This window comes from Mustela putorius, unplaced genomic scaffold (genome assembly GCF_011764305.1).
Source record: "Mustela putorius furo isolate JIRA1106 unplaced genomic scaffold, ASM1176430v1.1 tig00000487_pilon_pilon_pilon, whole genome shotgun sequence".
NCBI classification, from domain to species: Eukaryota; Metazoa; Chordata; class Mammalia; order Carnivora; family Mustelidae; genus Mustela; species Mustela putorius.
The window spans coordinates 5,365,007-5,378,288 of NW_025421399.1; the positions used below are offsets into that span (position 1 = coordinate 5,365,007).

The following is a 13,282-nucleotide window of genomic DNA, read 5'->3' on the forward strand; positions in this document are numbered from 1 at the left end:
AAGGAATGGGTAAACTCTTACTCTTTGAAGTACATTCCATTTCTTTCTCCATTAATTCATTTGTAGAAGGCAGGGGTACTGTACTTTCTTTGCTTTTCCCCTCAAGCCACAATATTCACAACAGGAGTCATCCCTCTCCTGGACCCACTTATTTTTCATTTTTAAATATTTACTTTTTTTTTTTTTCCAGTCTTGTTTAAGACATCTGTTTTTGTGCTTTGTCCTGGAGTCAGAAGTGGTAGTATCCAGGCCTTTCACTATGCAAGGAGGGCATCAAAGGGGACCTTTAGTGGACCTTATACATTTTAAATTTTGCGGTAATTGTCACATGGGTACTCCTGGTTTTTGCAAATGTCTCAGTGTAAAGCTTTTCAGAGCACCCTTGAAAAAACCCAGCCTGTTTCACTGGTGATGTTTTGAGCTATGAATTTCTTTATTTCACTTTTTCTGTCAGTTTGAACCCAGTAACTTCCGAATGTTTCTTAATATTTAAAATGTTTAAATATTTCTGATCCATGACTCTCTCTTGTTTCTTAGAGCTATTATGATTTCATCTTTAAAATATCTTTGCATATCAGGGGCGTCTAAGTGGCCCAGTCGATTAAGCATCTCGCTCTTGGTTTCAGTCAGGTCATGATCCTCGGGGTTGTGAGATCCAGCACCACATCGGGCTTTATGCTGGGCTTGGGGCCTGCCTAAGATTCTCTATATGTCCCTCCAAATTCCCCCATCCCTTTCTCCCTCTGTATTTAAAAAAAAAAAAAAAAAAAAATCTTTGCCCATCAGTAGTTCTTTGGGAGATCCAATTTACCATCATGAATTTGAAGCCATTGTAGTTACATAATAGGAGTAAAGAATACAGACATCTGGGGAGAATGTTTTGCGAGGTAGGGATTGGGCTAAATTTACAGCAACAAGTGGCCTGTTTAGCAAGGCCAGCAACTTCTGTTCCGATTTGGCAGATTGGAAGTTGTCTTTGTTTTCCAGTTTTGCATTTCTAGAGTTTAACCAGGAGCAGGCACAGAGGCACACAGTTAATACTGAATGAGTGATCAGAATTAGAGCATTTTGTCTCCTGTGGACTTGTCACAATAGTAGGCCCTTATATTACTGTAGTTCTTTTACCGTTTGAAGGCATTATTTTCATTTTTATTTATCATTGGGCTATTTGTACGTGTTTTTACAGAAAGCTTTCAATTGGAAACACCCCAGTGAATTACATTCTAGCACCCCGTTTGCTGGAAGAAAACTTAGAAATGAGCACTTGTAAAAAGGCATTTTAGCAAAGCTTGTGTACCAAAACCTACAAGTTGTAGAAGAGCCTTTTAGTCAGTCACGTGATTTTTAAAAATTTTTTTATTTTTATTTTTATTTTTTTTTAAAGATTTTATTTATTTATTTGACAGAGAGAAATCACAAGTAGTCGGAGAGGCAGGCAGAGAGAGAGAGAGGAGGAAGCAGGCTCCCTGCTGAGCAGAGAGCCCGATGCGGGACTCGATCCCAGGACCCTGAGATCATGACCTGAGCCAAAGGCAGCAGCCTAATCCACTGAGCCACCCAGGCGCCCTATTTTTATTTTTTTTAAGGGGATGGGGAGAGGATGAGGTGGGGCTCAGTGTCTGGACCTTGAGACACTGATGTGAGCTGAAATCAAGAGTTGGCTGCTTAACCCCAGGTGTCCCAGTCATGTGCTTATTGGCTTTTATTATAATTACAGTTCTAAAAGTCATATTTATTTAGAAATACACTTTAAAAGGAGAGGATTATAATAGCAATCTAATGATTACTGAAGGAGATGATGCTCCTGTAGTTCAGTATAACACTTGAGGTTCATAATGATGACCCTTATTAACTAGTAAGTTTAAAAAAAAAAAAAAGATTTGCTGCATCATAGAGTAAAGAAGGTTTTCAGTTATTTGGACTTAGCTGCACCTGGCTCTCATCACAGCTCTAGCATGTACGGGCTCTGGATACTGTTCAGCCTCTCTGAGACTGGTTTCTCGGTTTTGACATCATTGATCCCCACATCAGTCTTCTCCCTTCCCCTTGTGTTCCTGTATATATTCTGTCCCAGGAATGATCTACTGTCTTGACTTGACTGTCTACTCTCCTTGACTCCTTATTTCCTTCGGATCGTAACTCTGAAACTACTTCCCCCAGGAATTCATCCCTGACTCTGGATTAGATTATGTGTCCCGTTGTATACTCTTACAGCACTTATCCCAGTTGGGATTTTGTGTTTATTGTATGATTATTTATTTAACAATTTCTTTCAACAAATTTTTACTGAGTGCTTAATAAATCCCTGGGATTGTGAGCTTTATTAAGGCAGGATAATGACTGGGCATGTGGGTTTTGTCTGTTTTACTTGGTCCTTGTATCCCTAATACCTAACATAGTGCTTAGACATAGGGAGTGAGCAGTTGCTGAATGAATAAATACAAATGGAGATAATACTGCCTACCCTCTTAACAAGGCTGTTGTGAGCCTTCAAAATGATTGTGTGTATGACATGCCTATTAGCTTGCTTGTGGCCTGGTTGGGACAGTATCCCTGATTGTTAATGAGAGCCAGTCAGTCTGCTGTGGCCCTTGAGAATGGTTCTTGGGCATAGAGGTAGCCCTTAATTCATGCTCTCCCATTTACTAGCTCTGTGACCCTGCAGAGGTGCTTAATGTCTCTGATTTGCATTTTCTTTATCTATAAATGGAAATAATAATAGCTACCATATAGGGTTTTGTAAGGATTGGCCTGTGACCATCACAGTGAAACAGCAGACAGTACTTACTCAGTAGGTAGTGGGCATAGCATTGGTCCTATGTTAATGAATAAGAGAAATAGTTTAAGGAATATATAGACAGTATCAGAAAATTCACATGTGTGGAAACAATACATTCTCCGAGAGATGGTAGCAGTAATGTATTGCCATTAGCCCATAATCCTCAGAATATCCAATATTTCCCAATTATGTCTGTGATGGGTTGTATTGTGTTATGTTCAGTTTTGTTTTTAAGAGGATGGTGAGGGCAGTTGTGCCTGAGCAGCGCAAAGTGTTTGATTTCACCTCAGGTCACGATCTTGGGGTCCTGGGATCAAGCCCCACACCGGGTTCCGTGTTCAGCAGGGAGTCCGCTTGTCCCTCTCCCTCTGCCTCCATCCCCTACTCTTATCATTCTCTCTCTCTCTCTCTCTCTCTCAAATAAATAAAATCTTAAAAAAGTAGAAGGACTTTTGGGAGTATGATTATATATTCCTAAATAGTTGAATTATATTAAGACTTAAGGCTCCTTGGGGACCTGGGTTGCTCAGTTGGTTAAGCATTTGCCCTCGTCTCAGGTCATGATCTCAGGTCCAGGGATCAAGCCCCACGTTGGGCTCCCTGCTCAGTGGGGACCCTGCTTCTCCCTCTCCCTCTCCCTCAATTGCTCCCTCTGCTTGTGCTCTCTTGCTCTGTGTCAAATAAAATCTTAAAAAAAAAAAAAAATTAAGTTTTCTGAATTTTAAAATGTCTTAGAATGCCCTGCCACTTGTGTATGAAAGTTACACTCAGCAAGTGACAGTATTGGAAATCATCCTGGATTTTTGGACCAGTGTGTGCTCATGGATAATGTCTGTGGATTTAGAAGATTATTCTGAAGAGTAGTTCGCAGCTCGTTCTTCCCAGAGTCCCAGGCATCCCCTGTGCATTGGATGCTTTGCCAGCCTTTTCTGACAAAAGCACATTGCCGTAGAAGTGAAAAGGACATGTTATTACGGGAATAACTTTTAATTTTCTCTAATTTACATATTTAAAAATTCACTTGGGAAATTTGATACTTCAGACTATCTACAGGGACATGATCCATGCTATCATGTTAAACCTTGCTTCTCATTTAAATTGTTTCACTTTCATCTTGGCTGCATGGCCCTGACTCCTGACTTCTATCAGAAGGAATTCGTTTTGTTTGCATTCCTACGCATGTTTGTGGAGGGGGATGCCTAGCTGGCTCAGTTGGTGGAACAAGTGCTTCTTGATCCCAGGTTTGTGAGTTCAAGCCCCACATTGGATATAGAGAATATTTAAAAAAAAAAATAATCTAAAAAAACAAAACAACAAATGTCTGTGGAGAAAGATGCAAAACTTTCTAGTGATTGGTTGATATACCTTTATTACAGGCTCAGCAAAATAGTCCCTCCTCTACGGGATCTGGCAACACAGAGCATTCCGGCAGCTCCCAAAAACAGATCTCCATCCAGCACAGACAGACCCAGGTAGGTCAGTGGTCAATACACAGAGGAAAAAATGTGCTTAGGAATAAATGCTAACCACATAATAACAGTCTGTGAGTCCTCTCTTTGTCTTTCCTTGATTTCTCCGACTTTACCTCATTATTTTTGTGTATTATACTCAGAACTTGCCTTTTGAGTATTAAAGTCTTTTGGAAGGTGCTTTAACTTTTTGAGGTGTTTCTTTACCATTCTAATGTGTTGCAGAGAAATGCTTGTACTGTAGCATGGTATTGAGGAAAGAGCACTTGCTTTGGATACTATCCTATAGGCCTGAATTTGAATTCTGGCTCTGCAACTAACACTGTTTTTTGGGGCCTCAGTTCTTGAATACAAATCATCTGTAGAATGTGGTTGATTCTAGTTCTCTCAGACAATGTATACAAAATGCTTATAAGGGCAGTGCTTAGAATACAATTTAGTGAATGTTAATTCCCTACTTTATGAAAGTAGTTTATTGATTCCTTTTACCTGTTTATTTGACAGGACCTAGTTTGACTCCTTTAACATGTGGCACACCGACATAATTTCCTCCTTAAATAGTTTTCAGAAACTCTTTTTAATTTAGAGAATGTTGTGAACATTCAAAGTTAGTATCTGAAAAGCATAGTGGATACATCCTCCATTCTGTAGTATTGAGCTAGCCAAATAGAACACTGTGTTTGCTTGAAGCCTCCTGGCAGTGTGTTGCCTTCAAGACAAAATGCTTGGCAATCTACGAGAATTTCTTAAATCTTAAGAGCTATACAACCTTCAGGAGTAGATTTTAATTTTATTTGAATGATCAGCTTTTGGACAGTTGAACAGACCGGATTCAGAAAACTTCATTTCTCGCCGTCTGATTGTTCTTTGTTTCCACTAGGTGGCGTGTTAGTTCTTTAGAGATTTGGGTCCTGAACTCCTTTTCTATTCAAAGTTAGTTTCATTTCTAGAGTAGTTTGTTTCTGTACTGCTCAATGCACAGTCATTTGAGAATTCGTATATTTGATACCAGAGTTGAAGTGCAGGTGTAGCAAAATGCAAGGTTTAAAGAATGGGTGAGGAAAGCAGATTTAATTTCTTTAGCCATGTGATTCCAGGCTATCTGTATTAGTAAGTGCTTTTTTCCCCCGGAAGAGTAATGAGAAAAGTATGATGACATGTAATATTTTGAGACTAATCTTAATTTTTTTCTCTTTGTATAGTCTGACCTCACAATAGAAAAAATATCTGCACTAGAAAACAGTAAGAATTCTGACTTAGAAAAGAAGGAGGGAAGAATAGATGATTTGTTAAGAGTAAGTATTAAAATGTGGTAAGAGATTTGATAACAAGCCCTGATACTATGAATATTCGGATTATGCGCATACCATAATTACTATCAGCAAATAACAAAGTTAGTAGCATTTGGATATTTTCCTTTAATCTGAGGGAATCTGAGTAGGAAATAGGATCAAACCTGTATTCTAAGCTCTATCTTTAAATTGGAAATCTTATGTTGTAGGATTTTAATATTTAAATATATACTAGAGAAATAGATACATGGAGTAGTGTATTTCATCTGGAACAGTGGGAATCAACATAAAATATTGTTTTTCTGTTCAGAGAAGTTTTGGTAATATTCTTGAATTTTTAAAACTTATTTCACAGGTACTTTTCAGCCCTGCTTTTTGTATTTTAGGTCTTTTATGAATATTTGTCTAAAGGTTTTTGTGCTTACAAGAAAAACTTCAAAAATAACCTAATTTGGAATTTAAAAGATACTTCTAGGAAATACACGATGATATTTTAAAAATATACTTTTAATATGCAACTAGCATACTGACTGACCCATTCCTTAATAAAAACTTGGTTTTTTTATTTTAAAAGGAGTCTGTGCTCTTTATAATACATTTAGAGAGCACCGAGAAATACGACACCCATAATTCTGTTAACTGAGTAGAACATTTGGTACATTTCCTTCAGTAATTTTGAGTCATTGGTAGTATGTGTTGTATATATACATACATATAAATGTGTATATAAATAAGTCTTACTGATTTATAAGTAAAATTGATTAACAAGTTTATCTTCTGCAGTGATTTACAAAGGTGTAGTTTTGATCATCATTTGTACTAACACAGTTTTCCAGCTGGCTCCATGGGGCCCTGAAGATGTTGTTGGAGGAGCTTCCAGGGCTCCCATGACACACCTGGGTGCAGATTTGCAGTCTTACTGGGCAAGACTGTTTGAAGAAAGTCATATTTATTAATAAAAATAATAAAAGTCACTGTATTTGTGATTATCTCTCTCCAGAAAATTTTACCTGTTTCTGTAATTACCAAATATAGTAAAAAGTACTGTGTTTGACTCGCACTCTATAAAACCTGGAATTGAGCACATATCTAAAACATAAGCCCAGTCTGAGTAACATCTGATGTTTTGATATTATTATTAAATTATTTTAATAGTTTAAATAAGAATAATTCCTATATTACAAGCAGTTTTATGACCTAATTTACAATAATTAGTTACACATGTAAAACTCACTGGCTTTCTTTTTTAAATCACAGTTTTTGTCTTCTTACTTTTAGTTGACTAGCATACATTTTAAGTAATTATTTTTCAAGAAGGATATATCAGTGTTAAGTTTTTTATTTCCTTGTAGATCTGAGAATTCTTTCTCTTATCTTCCTGTGTAAAAAGTGTTCCTTTTGTGTCATAACCTGTTAGGCTTCTCCTCTTACCTACAAATTGTAACACACATATATATATATATATATATATATATATATATATATATATGTATGTGCACCTTTTACTTTTTTTTTTTTAGTATTTACTATTTCTTTCTGAGAAGACTGTGACCGAAGGAACAAACTGTAGTCTGTTTCTGTGATGATTATAGTACCGTCATCCCGTATTTTTGTATTTCAAAAAATTTTCCCAGGGTACATCTACACATAGGTCTCTAAATTTTTATTCTGGAAATGTGCGGTTATGCTTAATTTTTGCCTCTTTCTGTCTTAAGTTGGCCTCTTTCTTGGTTTCTAGCTTGAATCCTGGATCTCTTCCCTTTATTTCTATCACTTCAAGTCTTACTTAATATGATTGATCTTCTTTTCTGAATCTCATTAAACATTAGTTTATCTTCCTTACATTTTCTGCTGTTTACTCTCTGATGTCAATTTTGATTCTGTTATTTACATTTTTAGTTTACTTTTTCCCCCTATGTAATTCACTTATTCTATGTTGTGCATTCTTTATGGTTTTTGCCTGTGACTTCATAGACTCCACGTCTTTTTGTGTTTTATGGACTATGAGAAGCTGCATTCTAAAATGTTCCTTTGATTCTTCAGGGAGATCGTGTTCATGATTCTCAAGCTGATCACTTTCCTCACTCAGAAGTATCTGTACTTAGGTCTGTTCTTCTGGTTGTTTCCTTTGTTCTACCTTTCCATGAGGAGAGGCACGTTTAGACTCAGTACTTACCTTCCATCTTTCATTGTTAGCATCTGTGCTTGCTTGGGGTTGCTCTTATTCCTGTTTTTGTTCATTTCATATGGGTGCTGCTTGAATTGCCAAGATTTTAATTAGGTAGATTGTGGGTTTAAAGAGCTCGTAGCCCAATTTCAGTATTGACGGGTTTTTGTCCAGAGAAGCTGCGCTGGACTGAAAAAGGATCATGGGCTCATCTTTCTTCACCTGACTGTGAAGATGGATTATATGAACAACTTGAATCCTGACTTTGTACTGTTTTTGAATTTTAAAAAGACGTCTGCTTTCATTTTCTAGGAAACCGTATGTTCCCTTTACTCACCATTCCCTACCTTCCGCTCCCTTGTTTTCTGAAGGGTGTAGTCTTTGGCTGTAGAACAATACCAAAGGAATGGCGGTGTCAAAAAAGAGGACACTGAAGGCAGCTGCCTTATTTTTTAAGTTGATTAGAATTTGTGTTTCTGATCTGGAATGCAGGGAATGAGTGCTCCTTATGCCTCCTTTTAGGCAGGCATGGGTGGTTCATTGGGGTTTTCCATTTTGGTGAGATGTTGAATAAGGCTGCATCAGGAGGTAGGTAGGTGCTGTTTTAAATCTGAATACAAAGTTGGTAGTGCTAGAAAACCACAAAAATTTAGAGTTCTTAAAATTTTATTGTATTTTGGTACACCTGGATGGCTCAGTCGGTTAAGCGTCTGCCTTTGGCTGAGGTCATGATCTCAGGGTCCTGGGATCGAACCCCCCATTAGGCTCTCTGCTCGGTGGGGTTTCTGATTTTCCCTCTCACTTTCCCTCTGTGCTTTCCCTCTCTCTATCAAATAAATAAAATCTTAAAAAAAATTTTTTTTAATTGTATTTATTTATTTATTTGAGAGAGTAAGTGTGTGCGCCCACGAACAGGGGTTGGGTTGGGGGAGGAAGGGAGGGGAGAAAGAGAATCTTAAGCAGCCTCCATGCCCAGTATGGAGCCTGACACGGGACTTGGTCTCGGGACTCTGCGATCATGACCTGAGCTGAAAGGAGTCAGCCCTCAACTGACTGAGCCACCCAGGTGCCCCTTAAAATTTAATTTTATTTATTTATTTATTTTAAAGTAAGCTCTACACTCAACGTGGGGCTTGAATTCATGGCCCCAAGATCAAGAGTTGTTACATGCTCTGTAGACAGAGTCAGCCAGAACTTAGAGTTCTGAAAAGTTGAAATAAGCTACCAGAGATTGATTCCATACATTTGATTATAGATTTTAAGGGAATTCTCACCCTCCAAAAGGAGATTGAATTTTAGTGAATATTACATAGTCTTTGTCTTACAGATTCTTTTTCTTTCTTTCTTTTTTTTTTTTTAAATTTTATTTTTAAGCGATCTCTACACCAACATGGGGCTCGAATTCACAACCCTGAGATGAGGCAGCTCAGGCTCTGCCAACTGAGCCAGCCAGGCACCCTGTGGATTCTTTATTGTGAATTAGTCACATTTATGCAAATATACTTGTACTTTGCCTTTGATAGAGTGGTCCATAGAAGTTTATACAAAGAAGTGATAGAAATTATACATATGAGTAGAAATTGGAGATGGAAGCTGTTGTACAGTGATCACTTTAAAAATGAAGCTGTAATGTCTCAAAAATTGTGTGTGCTGTAGTAGCTTCCATTTGTGCTTTTTACTGTTTCAGAAACACATCATATGATTGGGAAATACCAGATCTTTTTTTTTTTTTTTTTTTCACAACTCAAGGACATTATTATAAAGTAGCATTTATTTGCTGAAAGAGCAGAGATCTTTTGTTAATATAAGAATAAGTTTAAAAAAAATTTCAAGTCAGGATTGAACTTGGGTTAGTGGTTCTTCCCTTCTCTGTTATTGCAGGAGGTTTGACTTTTTTCAAACTATTTAGCCCATCATTCTGACCACAGCTAAATTAACTGTGTATTTACATTCTTGCATTCTTGAGAACTAGGGCCTCGTTTTCATCTTGTTTGTTAGTTCTATCTTGTGCGGCCATGGGTGTGTCTGGCTTCTCTGGTAAGAAACATTTATGTAAATTCATGTCCCTTTTTCGTTGGAAACAAGAATAGAAAAACAAAGAATAATTGACCATAAGAACATTTTGTGGGTTTTTTTTTAATTCTGTAATTTTTTTGTATTTAATTATCCTTTGTAAATATTCTGTGAGTGCTGCTAAAGTATTTCATCACCTTTGAATGTATTTTAAACATCTCAGTTGTAGGTTTCTTACTTTGCGACAGTTTAGGTATATGTGATGTACTGGATTTACTTATAACTGCCTTTTGAGAGGAGTAAAACATGATCAGTAGAAAAACATGCCCACTTGTAGTAACAATTCGTCTTACTTAAATAGGTAAGTTTAGGAAGAGAGACTAAAGGAATGAAGTATTTGTTTTTTAAATCTAATTACCCTTAGCTCTTTGAACGTTAATTTTGCTTTTGATTGAGCAACAAGAAATTATGTTTGGACTCCTTAAAAACTGCTTTTATATTCACCTATCTTCCTTGGAGCTAATTTTAAAAATGTTTCACCCTTGAAGGCCAATTGTGATTTGAGGCGACAAATTGACGAACAGCAAAAGATGCTAGAGAAGTATAAAGAACGATTAAATCGATGTGTGACGATGAGCAAGAAACTCCTTATAGAAAAGGTGAGTGTCATGGTGACCTGAACCCTGCGTCCCTGGGTGCTCAGGGGGTGGCATTGCTGGGGCTCCTTCTCACCTGAGGTGAAAATACTTTGAAGTACGGCTTTTTAGGAGAAGACGTCATACGATTTGACAGAATTCTTTCTTACAGGAACATTGGCGCAAGCATCCAGAATGATAACTGGGGGGATTGTTTTTGGTTGTGCCTTGCTTGGCATGTGATGATTGAGCAAGGACCGGTTGGCCGAGTTGAATTTATTTGCAGTGTCGCTCTCCTGCGTTCTTCCATTCATCCTGTCATTTGGATTGCATATCCTATTACTGTTGCAAATGCTTAGCAGTAGTAACATTTCCATTTTAGAGATGGTATTTGGAGTAACACGTATCTAGTAATGCGATAATTAAGTGCTTTTTTGTGCTTTAATACAAATTAAGTTGACATATACTTGAATGTGACTACTTTAATTGGCTGTTTTTTTATTATAGTAATTGATTAGTTGTGACTAGTAGTTTTTAGTAACTATTTCTTACAAGTTTTTTTTAAAATTATATCTCTAGTACATATTTATTTTCTGTTGAAAAATAGCAGTACTGCTAATGAAATAAATTATTACAGGCTAAAGGTTTCCATCAGATTGTGATTAATCTTGAGAACGCTGTTAAAAAGGCAGGGAACACTGATAAAAGGGAGGTGGGTTATCTTATTGGTGTCAGAGATACTGAGGAGAACGTTGATTCAGCCTCTAATTCATTAATTTTATAGAAAGGAAACCTCTTTTCTTTATTAATACAGAGAATTTATTTAAAGTTTTAGGGTACTTCCTAAAGACCACATAGGGTCAGCCAGTTGTACTAAATTTTGATCACTATAGTGTGGAGTGTAAACACCGTGCCCTGAATTCTCATGGGAGAATACAGTTCTTTTCTATTTGTCCTTTCTCCAAGTCAAAACAAGAGAAGATGGCATGTAGAGATAAAAGCATGCAAGACCGCTTGAGATTGGGACACTTTACCACCGTTCGACATGGGGCCTCTTTTACTGAACAATGGACAGATGGTTACGCTTTCCAGAACCTTATCAAGTAAGTGAACTGCAGTGATTAAGTTGAAAAGTTGAAGTTGAGGGCGCCTGGGTGGCTCAGTGGGTTAAGCCGCTGCCTTCGGCTCGGGTCATGATCTCAGGGTCCTGGGATCGAGTCCTGCATCGGGCTCTCTGCTCAGCAGGGAGCCTGCTTCCTTCTCTCTCTCTCTCTCTGCCTGCCTCTCAGTGTACTTGTAATTTCTCTCTGTCAAATAAATAAATAAAATCTTTAAAAAAAAAAAGAAAAGTTGAAGTTGAAAAGTTGCTTTAAGTTTTCTGTTATTGTAGTCAGTAAAAAGAATAGTTGTGGGGGCACCTGGGTAGCTCAGTCAGTTAAGCATCTGCATTTGGCTCAGGTCATGGTGCTGGAGTCCTGGGATGGAGCCCCACATCAGGCTCTCTGCTCAGCGGGTAGTCTGCTTCTCCCTGTCACTTAGCCTCTGTGCTTTCCCTCTCTCCCTCTCAAATAAATAGATAAATCTTAAAAAAAAAAAAAAAAAAATTCTAGTTGTGTTAGTCCTCTTTTCATTCAGCTTTAGTCCCTACATGTGTAAAGAAATGTAGGGAACGAGGGGAAGTCCTGGAAAAAAATGACATAAGTCATCAGAGAAATAGTAAATGCGTTCTACATTAAAGTCTACAAGAATCAGAATTGGGGGCGCCCGCGTGGCTTAGGGTGAAATGTCTGCCTTCTGCTTAGGTCATGACAGTAGAGTCCCAGAATTGAGCCCCGCATCAGGCTCCCTCCTCAGCAGGGAGTCTCCTCCTCTCCCTCTCTCTTTGTCTGTCTCTCTCTCTCAAAGTAATAACTAAAATTTAAAAAAAAAATAGCAATTGCTGAAGTTAAGGAAGAAAAATGTAGAACTTGACTTTAAATTATGTAATGGATTTTCATGAGGAGTCAGTAAGCATATTGATTCTGGGCCCACAGATAAATGAAATGGGCAAGGACCTAAGGAAGAATGTCCTGAGTTAGGTATAAAACAAAATAAAACCCAAGAAGAACATTACAAGATATGCCCCTGAGGCCCTTTAAGGAGACCGTTTCCTGTCATTTGATAGTGGCTCCCTCAAAGGCAGGGGCTAAGCCAGTGGTCAGGCTGGGGGCCAGCCACAGTGTGCGACTGTCAACGATTTGGAATCTTTTTAAAGATTTTATTTATTTGGCACAGAGAGAGAACACAAGTAGGCAGAGAGGCTGGAAGGGTGGGGGGGGCGGGGGAAAGCAGGCTCCCTACCGAGCAGAGAGCCTGATGGGGGAGCTTGATCCCAGGACCGTGAGATCATGACCTGAGCCAAAGGCTGAGGCTTAACCCACTGAGCCACCCAGGCGCCCCAGCAATTTGGAATCTTAAGCATTCTTTCACTTTATCATAACTTTCGTTTGAAACATTGAAGTATTTACTTCAAGGAGAGAATTGACATTTAAGATCCTAATATTTCAACTATGTAAATAGCAAATACTAGCTCTGGACTTAAAAAAATATGTATCTTTAGGTTATAATACCTTTTGGTATATCTAACTTATTTACCTTTATTCGTTAGATTATTTTCATCTGAGACTAGGGGGAAGCGCATTGTGTTTTTAATCATGGGCTCTTAGACTTTTGATCTGGAGGTCACCGTGAATTGGAGGGTTCCATAGACTGCTTTTCCTTTTTTCCTTCTTGAAGTAACTTACTGAGCAGTGAGTGAGTGGAGAGTGTGGAACTCCTTTAATAGTAATGAAACTTAAAGAAATAACAAATTTGTATCTGAAATAAAGTACAGATATTGATCTTACTAATAATACCTCTGGATTGCACATTAGCAGTCAGTGTTTTAT

The 13,282-nt window shown here is 37.8% G+C and overlaps 1 protein-coding gene across 10 annotated transcripts in view; it reads left to right on the forward strand.

The window, feature by feature from the left end:
- Positions 1-13,282, forward strand: part of TLK2 (tousled like kinase 2) — a 113,088-nt gene that overhangs the window by 66,430 nt on the left and 33,376 nt on the right. For all 10 annotated transcript variants that reach the window (XM_004749232.3, XM_045080871.1, XM_013054548.2 and 7 more), the window contains 4 exons: positions 4,156-4,251; positions 5,451-5,543; positions 10,269-10,379; positions 11,322-11,458. In XM_004749232.3, coding sequence (XP_004749289.2) covers positions 4,156-4,251; positions 5,451-5,543; positions 10,269-10,379; positions 11,322-11,458 — 437 coding nt within the window. The remainder of the gene's footprint in view (positions 1-4,155; positions 4,252-5,450; positions 5,544-10,268; positions 10,380-11,321; positions 11,459-13,282) is intronic.